At 34.0% G+C, this 14,473-nt stretch overlaps 2 protein-coding genes across 8 annotated transcripts; one reads left to right on the plus strand and one right to left on the minus strand.

The window, feature by feature from the left end:
- Positions 1 to 344: 344 nt before the first annotated feature.
- LOC137831434 (serine/arginine-rich splicing factor SR45a) lies at positions 345 to 3,868 on the plus strand. Of its 7 annotated transcripts, none has more exons than XR_011084436.1 (8): positions 375 to 550; positions 1,135 to 1,157; positions 1,247 to 1,345; positions 2,010 to 2,118; positions 2,240 to 2,389; positions 2,537 to 2,643; positions 2,865 to 2,928; positions 3,003 to 3,868. XR_011084436.1 is itself a non-coding variant. In XM_068639105.1 (7 exons), the coding sequence occupies exons 2-7, from the start codon at positions 1,135 to 1,137 to the stop codon at positions 3,665 to 3,667; spliced, it is 1,110 nt and encodes a 369-aa protein (XP_068495206.1). In that variant the 5' UTR covers positions 345 to 550; the 3' UTR covers positions 3,668 to 3,868. The 7 variants fall into 7 exon arrangements, 3 of the variants coding, with proteins under 3 accessions (XP_068495206.1, XP_068495207.1, XP_068495208.1); XR_011084435.1 differs by having other exon boundaries at positions 2,537 to 2,640; XR_011084438.1 differs by having other exon boundaries at positions 409 to 550; positions 2,552 to 2,643.
- A 2,356-nt stretch (positions 3,869 to 6,224) lies between these two features.
- Positions 6,225 to 14,387, minus strand: LOC137831436 (alpha-glucan phosphorylase, H isozyme). The gene is made up of 16 exons (XM_068639108.1): positions 13,790 to 14,387; positions 13,421 to 13,659; positions 12,583 to 12,762; positions 11,733 to 11,909; positions 11,556 to 11,641; positions 11,181 to 11,370; positions 10,749 to 10,841; positions 10,098 to 10,276; positions 9,857 to 9,974; positions 9,637 to 9,765; positions 8,392 to 8,610; positions 8,108 to 8,311; positions 7,631 to 7,789; positions 7,129 to 7,392; positions 6,742 to 6,932; positions 6,225 to 6,611 (listed from the first exon to the last, which is right to left on the minus strand). Exons 2-16 carry the CDS (start codon positions 13,643 to 13,645, stop codon positions 6,485 to 6,487), a joined length of 2,541 nt encoding a protein of 846 aa, XP_068495209.1. The 5' UTR covers positions 13,646 to 13,659; positions 13,790 to 14,387; the 3' UTR covers positions 6,225 to 6,484.
- Positions 14,388 to 14,473: the final 86 nt, after the last annotated feature.

Genomic DNA, 14,473 nt, shown 5'->3' on the forward strand with positions numbered 1-14,473 from the left:
AAAAAAAATTAAAATGTTGCGACTAGAAAAGATATACGACAGTTATTTAAAAATGTGAAATTATACTTAACTTAAAAATTATTTAAAATTTTTTAAAAAATTAAAACTATTTTTTCATAATTAATAAATTAACATGGACAATTAATAAATTAATATTATGGTGCATGGAGAAAGTATTTGACTAACCTAATTCATGACCGGTCTGTTATTATAACATAGATAATATAAATTATTGAAAGATAAAGATGGAAATTCAATAATGTTGGAGGTGAAAGAGATATGGGGTGCAAAAAGTTAAATTACAACTTCATAATGGCCCAAGGTCTTTGAAGGATTGAAGGGAGTTTAATTCCGCTTTCACGTCCGATTCTCCAGAAGCCTCCAAAGAACCACAGCCTCACGCTTCTTGCTCTATATAAACCTCTTCACCATCGCATTTTAATATTTTCTTACAGGCATCTGTCTCCGTGTTGTTCATCCGCAAAGTTGTATTAATTTCTCTCCATTTTCTTTCAACAAAGCAAGTCCTTGTGGTTCATCTGTTGTTGTGGTAAAGCTCAATTTTCGTTGTCTTTCAATGTGACGAAATATTCATTAATTTCATCTTCAATATTTTTGGATCATTGTTTTGTGAATTTCATTTTCAACAATTGAATTTGTTCTTCTTGTGGCTTTAGAATTCGGTCTTGTTAGTTTGTCAAGATGTTTCGATCTATTGTTTTTAAATTTAGGTGGAGAGTTTGTTGTAATAACGGCCTTTAGTTTTAATCGTTTGTTTTGAGTTTCGGAGGGATTCGATAGAAGGTTTGTCTTGGAATTTTGTTGAGTTATGTGTGTGTCTGTGATCAGTGATTTTTCGACTGATTGGAAGTTAGAAGTAATATGATTTGAATATACAATCTAAGATTTTAGATGACAATTTCATTCTTCGAATTTATTGGAAGCATAGTTTTGCTTGGATGCATGTGGTGGTGGTTGTGAAATTTAATTTTGTGTTTGTGGGGTCAAATGTTGTTCTGACAAATTAAATATATCTTCTCAATGCCTATTGTTGATATTTATGTGAATTGACCATTGTCCTACGCCACTACTGATTTACTATTTTTGACTTTTTTGGGATACTCCTCGTTGCAGATGTCGTACTCACGGAGGTCAAGGTTGGATTCTCGTTCAATTTTAGTTTAGTTATTCATTTTTGTATGGCATGTGTTTTTGCTTATAGGTTGTCTCATTCATCCTTCCTTAGGTACTCTCCTTCTCCTTCCCCTTATCCATACAAGCGATATGGTAGGTCTGTGTCCAGGTCTCGCTCTCTCTCGAGGTCCATATCCAGAAGTCGTTCAAGGTAGGTTTCCCCCTGTAAACTTTTTAGCAAGATTTTTTGTTGAATGTAATTTGTATAGAATCATTTGAATGATGTATGATGTAAGGTGTTCAATATATAATAGTTTTAAATTTTAAACTGAGGCTCGATACAAACAACTAACCATGCATAAGTATTAGTCAATAGTAGATGTGTGCATGGAGTGATTGACTATGTGAAGGCCTTGTTTTATGAGTGTTATAATGGAGCCTTGTTTAATATATAGAGTGAGGGGCTGTAAACTCCCTGTCTATAAAAATGTAAAAAGCAGTGGGATAATCAAGTAAGATTTAACTGTAGTTTTTCTTCATTCAGGTGTTTTACATCCAATAATCTATTCATGTTCATATTTGTCTTTCATTTTTATTGACGTGAATTATTGGGAAAAATTGTAAATTGAATCATGTGATTTGATTCATACAGGTGACATCGAATCGATTTAGGGAATGGGGTATTACATTGATTCATTCTCGTATTGTATGGTTGAAAGACTTCTGTGATTTCTTTCAATTCGGTCATTGACTTGCTGCATATTGATTCCTTAACGAATTGTGTGATACTAACTGTAACTGTTTGTCGGTAATCTTTGCATGTTTGTTGCCTGATTATGCACTCATGCTTAATTTTCTCTCTTATGGTGATTTAGGAGTGTATCACTGGATGCAGAAAATCCAGGAAACAATCTGTATGTGACAGGATTGTCTCCTAGGATCACCAAGAGGGAACTGGAGAAGCATTTTGCTGCCGAGGGTAAAGTAAGCTCTTCAATTCATTATATACTTGCCGTTAGTTTAATAATGTTGAAGAGCCTATCATTCTGTGGGGATGTAAATACTGTCTGTCTACTGTCTCTTACTTGTAAGTTATTCTTTTTAGGTGAGAGATGTACATCTGGTGGTTGATCCTTGGACAAGGGAATCCCGTGGTTTTGGTTTTGTGACAATGGAGACTGTTGAGGTGGCTGATCGATGTGTAAAGTATTTGAATCGCTCTGTACTTGAAGGGCGTGTCATTACAGTGGAGAAGGTATAGTCTTTGAGCAATTTTGCCCTATTTTGTGGCTTGGATTCTTATTTGATTTGAAATTGTTCAACTCCAATGCATGGAAATTATATGGGTGATTGGTTCTTTAGTTCTTCTGAGTTTTGAAAGTTTTGTGCTTTCCATTTGAAGTTTCTGTGGCAGCAGGTTAGCTGTGTGAAGCAGCTCTTCATCAAACTCTCAAATCACAACTAAACAAACAAATCAAATACACCACCAAGTATCAGATCATTAGGGTTGTATGCCCTGCAAATCTCTCTCTCCTTTTGAGTTTATATCCAACTATCTCATGTATTGTGAATTTGTGATTCAAATGATTCTACTCTCACAATTGCAGTTTGTCTACTTTTGGGGCCAACTTGCAACTTTTTTTTTTTAATTTCACATTGATGATATTATTGTTTATTTATTTGTAAATGGCAATACCCTATATTCATACTTCTTTTGGCTTTTATTGCAGGCCAGAAGGCGACGAGGTCGAACCCCAACACCAGGGAAGTATCTCGGGCTGAGAACTATTCGTGGTACGTTTTCTTAGTTGTTATCTCTTCAAATTTATTTATTTGATTATCTTCCTAATTGCTATTATTACGAATAGGGCGACGCCGCTCTCCAAGTTACTCTTCTCGTCGCTCCCCTAGCTATTCTCCTTACAGAAGAAGCTACAGTCGGTCTCCCTATTCTTCAGACCGAAGTAGGAGTCGTTCTTACTCTCCTGACTATGGGCGGAGGCGATCATACTCTCCAGATTACTCCCAGAGAAGGAGGTCTTACTCTCCATACTACAGCCGGGACAGGTCTTATGTGCGATATGATCATTATCGACACAGATCATATTCTCGCTCTCGCTCTCCTTATAGCAGGTCTCCTGTCAGCATGCGTGACAGATCATACTCTCCTTATGACTCCCGATATGACTTGCCTGATGGTTCCTACTACAGAAGGAACCGTTACAGGTCTGTTTCCAGAAGTGCCTCACCCAATGATCGATATTTTGGAAGGAATCGGTACAGATCTGTTTCTCACAGTGCCTCACCTAGGTCAAGGAGAAGGTCAAGGAGGAGCTACTCACGGAGTGCCACTCCTGTTTCAAAGAGGAGAGACTCGCGAAGTGTGTCCCCCAGGTCAAGGAGGAATCATTGTAGAAACTCCAGGAGAAGTGCCAAACATTCGAAACCTGTGTCAAGATGCTCCTCTGTTATTGCAAGTTCAAGATCAGTATCCAGGTCTAATACTCCAACATCTTCCTCTCCTTCAACTTGAAATCTGATGGTCCTAGTCAGCTAACATCTTAGTTTTATAGTAATAATATTATGTGGTGACATATATATGCAGTAGTTATAGATGAAGTTTTTGCTTGGTTCTGTTAAGGACTTTGTCTAAATACTATATGATCCTACTCCTAGTAGTACGGGATTGAAAAATTATGTTGCTATCAGTGTATGTAGATGATCTATTTTCGTACCTTGGTTTGGTTTCATTTTTATTTTACCATTTGCTACTTTTACATTGTTCTGCCATTTCTTCTACTGTTTTGATGATGTGATATTCCTAAATGTTTATATCGTCATAAATAGATGATTGTTCGATTGCGCAGGAAGTTATTATAGGTACTCATTCATTGTTTTAGATCTTATACACACATGCTCTGGCCTGTGGAAAATATCTTACTTCACAAGTGGAAAATTTTGTTTTTTTTTATGGTAAAAACAATTCTTTGTTGGTTATGAATTAAGTTCAATTTTTACCGTGTTAGTTAAATAGTTTTTACAGTGAATTTATTTTTTAGTATGTTATAGTTTTTTACATTATCAAATAGATTGTTTTCCTACTATTTTTAATTATTTATTAGTAAAATAATTATTTTTGTACACGAGATATTAAAACTATTTTGTTAGAGAATAATATTAGGGATCTGTTAATAATTGCATACCATGTTTCTATTTATATGGTGGTAGTATGATCAAAGAATTCTTGAATTTAGAAGTTCATTTATCTGGATTGGGATGTAATATTTTATTTTCAAACCTTTATTTTAAAAAAAGGAGTAGATACCGTTGAGTTGAAGATTAGTCGAGCTGAGAAAGCAATTTCTTTTTATGTGATGTATAATCGGTGAAGTATGGAGCGAAGGTAATCAGATAAATTTATAAATAATTTATTGATGTAATGGATTAACTTTTGTTATATATTTAAAAAAGTGATTTATAAGATAGACTTTCGAGTAATTTTATTTTGTATTAATAATTTTGTAATTATTATTGTTACTATAATAAACTAAAAACGAAAATAAAGAACATATAATTATTACGAGTGTCTATAGAAGAACGAAATTAAAAAATAATATATAAACACCCGTAATTGATTATGGGACGAAATTAAAAAATAAAAATTTCGTATCCATTATGATTGTCTTAAATAAGCATTTGTTACTTTTTTTTATCTTCTTTCTCTTTCCAAGTTACTTTTCACTTTTTTCCTCCTCTCTCCATCTTTTCACATTCTTTATACTGTGTCTCACAGGCTAAGACACGTGAATTCATAGTTATCAAAGAAACCGTTAATATTTACAAAACTATATACATTTGTAATACGGATTTTATTGACTCCACGCACGTAGTAGACAGTTCCACAAAAGGATATTTTTTACTCAGTTATCACACATGTCAGTAATTATTATGTACATGAGACATCTAAAGGATTCCTTTTAATATATCTCAGTAGTATACACTGAAGTATTTTATTATTTTATATAAATTATTTAAAAATAAATTATTTTTTTATGTTTTAAATTAATATTAAGAGACACTCTTCATATACAAACTAATTTTTCACTTATTTTAAGGTAACAATCATTCTCTCAATTCACTCATTTTCAATAATTTTTTCTAATTATTTCAAACAACTATAAGAATATCATTCTTTTCTCATTAAATGAATTTTAACTTTCCAAAACTACTGAAAGAAAAAAAGCTTAAAAAAAGAAAAACTTAAATAAAAAAAATTGATTAATCAATTTTTTTTTATATATATATATATATATTTTTTTATTTTTTTTTATTTTCATTTATCTAAAGATATTTCTATATACATGTTTAATTTTATTATAGTAAAAATTGAATAGCGTTACGTGTGTTGGCCTGTGTTTCCCCTAGTTAGTAAGTTATTTTCTCAAATCTTAACCCATTGACAACAAAAAAAGACTTAGTGAAGTTTTTTTCTAAAAAATCTGATTACAAACCCGAACTATTTTTATTTAATAAAAGTATTTTCAAAATTTTATTATGACCACTCATCAAGAGTAGTTTATTGTAGATTAGAGAAATTAAAAAGTTGATTAAGAGAAGGATACCCTTAAAAATGGTATATATTACTGTTGAAGATCTTAAGATTATTTAATAAGAAATCGATAAAGAAAGTTATCAAAACTTTATAGTAGGTGTATTAAAATGATGGCAGGAATACGTTGATAACTCCTTTTAAGTTACCACATGTCTTAAACATGGAACTCCCCAACCCCTTCTTTATCCAATAATTCCTTTGTTCATCCCAGGTTTTTTACCTTCGAAGCAAACAAGGAAGTTACAAAACTGATACATCACCTAGTCCTGTAGAGTGAGCAATAGAAGGATGCAAAGCCACTGGAAATAAAAGTAGAGTTTTTTCACTACCAAAATATAAACAAATAAAAGGGTTTGCAGAAGAAAAAGCATTTATTCTTTCTAGAATAGAATTTTATTCAACTATTCCAGAATATGCACCAGCCTAGTTCATTGCAAAGATGAAAAAGTAATCCTCAAATTTGGAAGGCTATGTCAACTTTGATAGAGAATGAAAATAAAAATTTATTGGCATATAGAAGGCATCATCTATCAGAAGCAGATGGTTGAGAGAGCATTTAATACAAGAAAGAACACAGCTGAAATCTTATATGACAAGCTAAACAGAAAGCAAAAAAATCTCCTTCACTTTCTCTTATCAGTAAATTATTTTTATTTTTTCTTATTTTTTGTTACTTATAAATTTATCATTCTCTTTGTGCTATACATAAACTTGAATGCAAGAGACATCCAGCAGAAATTATGGCACGCGGCACTCTTCTATGTTCCAAATTTCCTTGGCATATTGAGCAATTGTTCGGTCACTGCTGAACTTTCCACTTCCAGCAGTGCTTAAGATTGACATTTTTAGCCATTTTTTCCTATCACTGCATGCAAATCATATGAACAAAATCATTTACTAGGGACAAATTAAAAGTTTAAGGGCAATGCATTCCTCCTAACACTTTCTACTATTGATTAAAGTTATGAGAAAACATAATATAGATTGTGTCTTACCGATATGCTTCATCGACTTTAGCCTGAGCATCCATGTAGCTTGGGAAGTCATGGCCCACAAGAAAGTAATCACCACGACCATAACCAGAATTTCCTTCCAAAGATTCAAGCAATGGACTGTAGTCATAACTTCCAAACACCCCACTCCTGATAAACTTCTTTGCCTCTTCAAATCGAGGATCAGGTTTGAACTATTCAATTACAAAAAAAATGGTAATGTTAATATAGAACTACTTTCATGGAAATTTCAAGTTTCTAGCATGTGTTTAAACTTTAATTAGCTTATTTTGAGAAAAATATATGTTTGATTTTGCATCCTTTTTGAAAATGAAAACTATTATTTCATGGAAAATAAAGGTAGCCCAACGTGTATGAATAACTGCATACCAGTCCATTCTCTCTTTCTTTCCTCAGTCGTGGTACTTCTTCTGCTGTGGCACCAAAGAGGAAAAAATTCTCCTCACCAATCTCCTCCCTAATTTCCACATTAGCTCCATCTAAAGTACCTATTATAAGGCACCCATTCAAAGCAAATTTCATGTTACTTGTGCCACTTGCTTCCATGCCTGCAGTGCTAATATGTTGTGAAAGTTCACTTCCTGGAATTAGCACTTCTGCCACAGACACATTGTAATTTGGAACAAACACAACCTGACAAAAGTTTAAATAGCAGTTAGCTTTTTTTGCTCCCTAAGAAGATTCTGATATTATATTAAGAATCAAGCAAATAAATAATGTTTGTATTCATATAGTTGTCATGTATGCATGTGGGGATGATAAGTCAAGTAATGAAGAATATACAAAGAATTCACTCAGTCAGTATCCTAATTCTTTCTACTTTAAAAAACAAAGGCACTTTATCTTAGGAAGTTGCACAAAATCAAGTTACCTTCAAGAAGCTGTTGACCTCAGGATCACTGTTAACAACAGCACCTACATCATTCACCAGCCTAACTGTCCTTATAGCATTTGTGTATGTTGCGAATGCCTTTCCTCCAATCATCACAGTACGCGGAGTAGATTTTTTCCGTTCTTCAGGGCTCATTTCCTATCATTGTTTAGTTATAATGACTATCTTCAGCATAGAAAATGTATTTTGATAATACTAGGATTTTTTACAAAATAAGTGACAGTATATTTCCATCTTCCAGATGGAAGCAGATGAAATACTATACTAAAAAAATGTTGCTGTGCACAAAAAATAAAATGTTAAAATAGAAGCTTGGATATGAGGATCAGGACACATGATGTAACTGTGACTCGTTATAAACATCAGTGAAAAGTGGCAAAAAGAAAAACATAGGTACATTAAAATGATTGGCATTTCACAAATTTACCCTATCAAACAGTAGGCTGTTTCTCATACCTTTAGCTTCTTGAATCTATAAATCACACCAAGTATGTTAAGTAGCTGTCTCTTGTATTCATGGATACGCTTGACTTGAATGTCAAACAAACTATCTGGGTCTATGCTCTCCCCTGTCACCTGCAAAACATACCGTGCTAAACGCTGCTTACTAGCCATCTTTGCAGACAGCCATTCTTCCTGCAGATCTTCATTGTCTGCAAACTATGGAAAGATAACAGGAATTAGTATACCAACGTAATGGGAATCAATTTGCTGCAAAGAAGAAGCATCTGGGTAGTTACCTGTCGAAGACCTGTTAACAAGTCAAGATTGGTTACCCATTTATCAGTTTTTAACCACTTGGTGATTATCCCACTTAGCTCAGGATTGCAAAATTGGATCCATCTCCGAGGTGTAATCCCATTTGTTTTATTTTGGAACTTAGTTGGCCAAATTGAAACATAATTTGCAAATAATTCCGACTTTAATATATCACTGTGTAACTGAGCAACACCATTCACCTACAAGGAGATAGGCACGAAGAAGTATATGAAATTCAATTGAAATAATTTCACAAACATATGAAACAGGGTTATAGGGAAAAAGAAAATTAATAATTAAAAAATGGAGAGAAAGGTATATAAGTATAGAATATTGAGGAAATTGTCACATAGACTCATAAAAAGCTGTTTGGTATCCCTTACCTTTGACAACACAATTTTTCATAATTTTGGACACCTTCACTGACTATCTATAAGTCATACTTCTTAGATTACAACTCTAACCTTGCAATTGTTTTTCTGTTAGATGAATGGTTGGAAATGATGATAGAGGATAAATTGCATTTTAGCAGATTTTTTTTCTATCAATAATAATATTTTAATAGAGCATATTGTGATATTAATTATACAAAGACTCTTCTCTTTGATGAATCATGATACCATGCAAGATTAATATGCTCAGGTTAATGAAATCTGCACTATATTTCACCATTTTCTCCTAATATGTAGCTTTCTTGCCTTTCCCAATAGGGTTAGTTAGGAGAAACTGTTGGTTTATGAGGTTATTTTGGGATTGGTCAAGCCATTTTCTGTGTACATTGTAGTATTCATTGATCAATGGCATTACCCAAGAGAGCAAATTCACTCTTTACAGGTAATATGTTTGCTACTTGCTAGAATAACACTACAAGACTCTGATTTACAAAAATTTCAAATGTTAGTTTAAACTTTATTCTAATACCATTATAACACTAGGTGAGTTTGGAAAACAAGTGATTCATGTATTACAGTATTAACATTGCAGATGTTCTTGACGTGACAACCAATAAATCTTCAAGAAAATAATACAAAATGCAGGAAATATGCTTGCTAGGGTAGCACTATAACTGGAATTTGATAAAAGTTGTCCAAAACATTCAGTTCAATGTTTTTTTTTCCTAAACCAATATTGGAAAACTTTGGAGGTATAAGATGATAAAAAAACAAGAACATGGTAAGATAGATGAAACTCTTCTTTCATTGGGTTCCAAAAAGTACACCACTTACTGCATGAGAAGAAACCACACACAAATTTGCCATCCGAACTACTGGCTTTTGGGGATTATCGTCCAAGATGCACATGGTGGATAGCTCACTCTCAAGATCCAATCGGGTTGTATTTATCATTGCAGTGAACTGCAAGCATTTCATGGTTTCCACATTAAAATATATCAGTGCACCTTTCATGAAGTCAATCAAAGAGAAACATGAAAGGGGAGCAACTTACTCTCTTGTCTATTTCTTGTATGATTTCCATATGGCGTGGAAGAAGTTTCCACATTACAGGTTGAGACCATTTCTCCAGTGCTTCAGGGAGGACAGTATGATTGGTGTAAGCAACAGTCCTAGTTAAGATATAACATCACATTTTAGCAGTGAGATAGTAATACACTGCAATTGTGTGGTGTGATGGAATAAAGAAGATGGAAAATAAACATTCCAAACAGCATTTCGTAAAATTTATTGACCTTGATGTAACGTCCCATGCTTCCTCCCATCCAAGTTCTTCATCATCCAGTAGTAATCGCATCAACTCTGGTATGACAAGTGTTGGGTGAGTATCATTCAACTGAACAGCAACCTTTGTTGGGAACTCTGACCAGTTCCAAGGCCCTTGTCTCCTCTCCTTAAATCGGGATATTATGTCCTGTAATGGTTCAAAGATAGGAGTAGACAATAGTAAGGAAAGGATGTCAAACAAAAGATGTAACGAAATTTCCAGGTATTTGGCAAGAATGAATTACATAAAGATGGTCCTAATTGATTCTCATGTGAAAATATCCACACCATTAAATTTACAAAACATTATTGTGTCATAAAAGAAAGGGTTGTCAGCAAAGGCATTCATTAAGACAAGTCCCAACAGAAACTAGAACATTTTGTTTGTTACATGATTTACTGAGAGGGGATAGTGAATTAGTGATGATAACTGATACTATCTCTTAAAACTTAAAAACAATGACAATTTATACTTTGAATTAAGATAACATCAAATCAACAACACTACAGTCACACACCTACTATCACTTATTATTATGAATGAGCACAAGGAATGATAACACGATACTGTAAGAAACACTTAGCATGAAAAGGAAAATCATCAAGTGGATTTGACCTACTTGGAGAGATGCACTGCAAAGAAAGAACTGCTGTTTCAACCGTAGAAGTTTTCCACCTTCTGTGGTATCCCCAGGGTACAAAACTGCACAGATCTACGAAATGCAAATTTTAAGTTAGAACTGCTTCACAAAAGTCTTTGCTTGCTTCTTTTTTACGGAGGCCAAGGATAAGGGGAGGGGATTGTGGGGGTTGGGAATATAACTAAATTCAACAGAATTTGTTATACGATATAATATATTGGCAAGAAATGCTCTGTTCACTTCACTCTTCTTACTGTAACAGGATCTTAGCAGGTAGAAGCACAACTATTGATCAACAATAAATAATAGTCACCCGCCAATTCCCCCCTATTTTGTATAGGAAGCAACATACAATCATGTTGATGACAACAACCGAGTTACTAACAGTAGTGAAAATTCACAGATGTCAACCTGTTGAGCTCGTGAGTGAAGCACTGAAGCAGCATCATGTTGCCCATCATTAAACGAAAATAAATTGAAATCCTCAGCACTTGCTTTTGCCTCCCACAGGCGAAGACTAATGGTGTTCTTGGTTTGGTAACCTGGAATTGGCACATCATAAGCCAGTGCTCGCACAACCTCTCCTCCAACCCATTTTCGGCTGGTATGAACAACAAATTGTAAGTACTTTCATATCACTATGTCTGAATATAGCTTGTTTTTACATTTGAATTAAGGTTTAAAGGGTAAAACATATTATGTTTTAAAATACTAACCACCATAGATAGTCATTAATCAACAGCCTAAAACTGCTTTTATAATGTAAATCAGTATATTTACACTTACCTTCCATTGGGGTTAACCTCAACATGACCAAAGAATCTGATGGGGTACAAAATGTCATGCCTCACAACTTCCCAGGGGCTAAACTTCTGCTTGGTTTTCATTTGATTTTGCAAATCAGTATTCCATGAAATATGTAATATAGTTCCATAGATTTAAAATAAAGAAGATAAATCAAACCTCAAGCCAGTCCTCTGCAACTTCCTCCTGACCTTCCCTGGTGATTTTCTGCTTAAATAGCCCATATCTATATCTCAAACCATAACCCCAAGCAGGCAAATTAAGTGTTGCCATTGAATCCAGAAAGCAAGAAGCAAGCCTACCAAGACCACCATTTCCTAGTGCTGCATCCTTCTCCTGCAAAGTTTCAGGTTGAATGGTCAAGCAAACAGTTTTTACAAACCATATATATTAAAATCAATTATGGATATGAAAGAATGCAGACTTTGGGAAGATGCTTTCATTCTGAAAATGAATGTTGAAATTATGAAAACTATTCCATGGTGATTAAAGGTCAAAAAAGTAGAAATCAGGTAAAACATTTGGGATGAATCTCCTCACAAGTTATATATGAATAACATAAGTTGACAATGATAATATAGCATGCATAAGATTGCTCAGTACTCATTAGACTATAATCATATCTACATTTAGGTATGACAAATAAACTTGTCCGCGCAAGTATTGTCAGAACTTGTCTTGATTTTGTTGGGAAATCCCCACATATGGTAACCCCGAATTTTAACTGAATTTTTAAATTGGGTACAGTGACGGGATGAGTATTTACAAATCCTTGGTTTTTAGCTTGATCTAAAGTCTCTTTTCATGACAATATAATGATAGGATGAGTTCAACACTTGCTGCTCCCATTCTTTATACTTAAATTGGATTTTAGCATAAGACAAAACAGATACTCCTTGGAACTTGGTTTGCATTAAATGCTTTTTGCATGGACTGGGGTAATGTCTTAACAAAGGCCCTAGAGAAAAATATATTTCATATAGAGATTGTAATTGTAATTTTTTATTACCTGCTCTGTTATTTCTTCAAGTTCAAGTCCAAATTTGCGCAAAGCATTAGCATATGCATCTTGGATGTTCAGATTTCCAATGGCATTGGTCAAAGCTCGTCCTTGAAGGAACTCCATCGATAAGTAGTAAGTTTGCTTGGGATCAACTTTGTGAAAATGAGCGTATGTTTCATTCCATTGCTGAAATGTTATCATCAATGTACAACAACAGCATTAGTCCTATTCAAACATACAATTCTAATATACCACTAGGACTTAAATCAGTAGTGGGGAGAGAACAAACTATTTACTAAATTCTAAAAACAGTTAATTATTTGGCTTAATTCAGTTAACCTTTATTTGTGTAGTTTTATTCCTTAGTAGTTTCCTAAGAAATTATTCATAACTTGCCTCATGCTTACAAATACCAACCAGAACTTATAAATCTTTCCAAATTTCAGTTCATTTCAAACTACTGGATTGAACAGTCCCATGGAGAAGTATAAAAAGGTAAGAATGGATCCTCTCTCTTGCACAACCTTATCATGTTAAAATTTGAGAATGACAAGATCTATGCTCATGAAAAGGTTCACTACATCACACATGCACACACGTGTATACACACTTTCATATACACTGAAATACTTAGCTTGTTAGCATGACCAATTAATGGTCCTAAATCTCTCATACAGAAAAAACTCATTTTATTTGATGTCAATTGCTATTGAGAAATTGAGATACCTACATATTTAATCACCACTATAACTATAACATGAAAGTGAAACATATTCATAGTTGTAGCTGTTTATAAGCAAAACACTCTGTAGACATCCCAATTCCATGAAGTATACGATCATACCCGAATGAGACGATCACGAACACTCTCTGCAGTGGCGTAGTAAGCTTGTTCCAGCTCAAACTTGAAAGGGGAAAAGTGAGGACTGAACTGAGCATGGTAACTAATATTGGATGCAACCTCATCAGGCTTTTCAGCCAATGGATGTGCCACTGCCGGAATCTTGGCAGAAACCGCAGAAACACCAACCTTATCACTACCACCATTAGCCTCTACTTTAGCAGCCATTTCTAATTCCTTACCTGTCACCAAAAAAAGTTCTTTTTTCATTACCCACAAATCAAAATTGTCACAAGAACATTAACTTTTTATTTACCATTACCACCAATAAAATTGATCACAAACAAAGCCCCCAAGTGAGGAAACAATTACCTCTTCCAACTTCAATCAACGTTACCTCCCTCTCTCTCTCTCTTTCTCTATGAATCAAGATCAAGAATTTAAGAAATGTACAAGTGGGAAAACAAGAGATTAATAAGCACAAACAAAATCAGTGCGTGGAAGCATATGGGAAGATATTTGAAGGAGTGTTGTTGCTAAGCCACAAAAGGGAATCAAGAGATATGATGCTGAATAATACCACAAGTGAGAATGAGACCCTTTAAATGGAAAGAGATGGAGATAGAAAAAAGGCTTTGGAGTGAGTGAATGAGTGAATAAAAGGAAGAAAATATCATGCAAGTTTTGATTTTTTTTCTTGTCTCGAATGGAAGTTGACAAAAAAGTGAGCAGTGAGAGTGAAGGAAGCAATGAGTCACATGGAAGTGAGAGTGTGAGATACTTAGATTTTGCCTTGGGATAACAAAATGGGGTATTATAGAAAGAGTGATGAGATAGTTTCGGAACGGTGAGAAGAAAGACACGTATGAGCTTTGATTGGAAGCAGTCGTAAGTGAAAAGGTTGATGTTCTACAAGAACGGTTGGAACTCACGGAAAAGGAAGAACCGTCTTTTATCTTCACGTGCCACTAATTCTTAGCATGAAAACACTAATATCTAAAATATAGTCCAACTATACTTTTGATCATTAAAAAAAGAAAAAAAAATGTTTTATAT

The sequence above is a fragment of the Phaseolus vulgaris genome, chromosome 6, assembly GCF_000499845.2.
Source record: "Phaseolus vulgaris cultivar G19833 chromosome 6, P. vulgaris v2.0, whole genome shotgun sequence".
NCBI classification, from domain to species: domain Eukaryota; kingdom Viridiplantae; phylum Streptophyta; class Magnoliopsida; order Fabales; family Fabaceae; genus Phaseolus; species Phaseolus vulgaris.

Bases quoted from the DNA above. Each gene is read 5' to 3' on its own strand.
- LOC137831434 (XM_068639105.1), top strand. From the start codon at position 1,135: ATGTCGTACTCACGGAGGTCAAG. The intron at 2,119-2,239 runs GTAAGCTCTTCA...TATTCTTTTTAG, and splicing joins ATTTTGCTGCCGAGGGTAAA to GTGAGAGATGTACATCTGGT. The intron at 2,929-3,002 runs GTACGTTTTCTT...TATTACGAATAG, and splicing joins CGGGCTGAGAACTATTCGTG to GGCGACGCCGCTCTCCAAGT.
- LOC137831436 (XM_068639108.1), bottom strand. From the start codon at position 13,645: ATGGCTGCTAAAGTAGAGGCTAATGGTGGTAGTGATAAGGTTGGTGTT. The intron at 10,277-10,748 runs GTAGGTCAAATC...GAACCATTACAG, and splicing joins TTTGCAGTGCATCTCTCCAA to GACATAATATCCCGATTTAA. The intron at 6,933-7,128 runs GTATGCAGTTAT...GTAATTGAATAG, and splicing joins AAGAAAGAGAGAATGGACTG to TTCAAACCTGATCCTCGATT.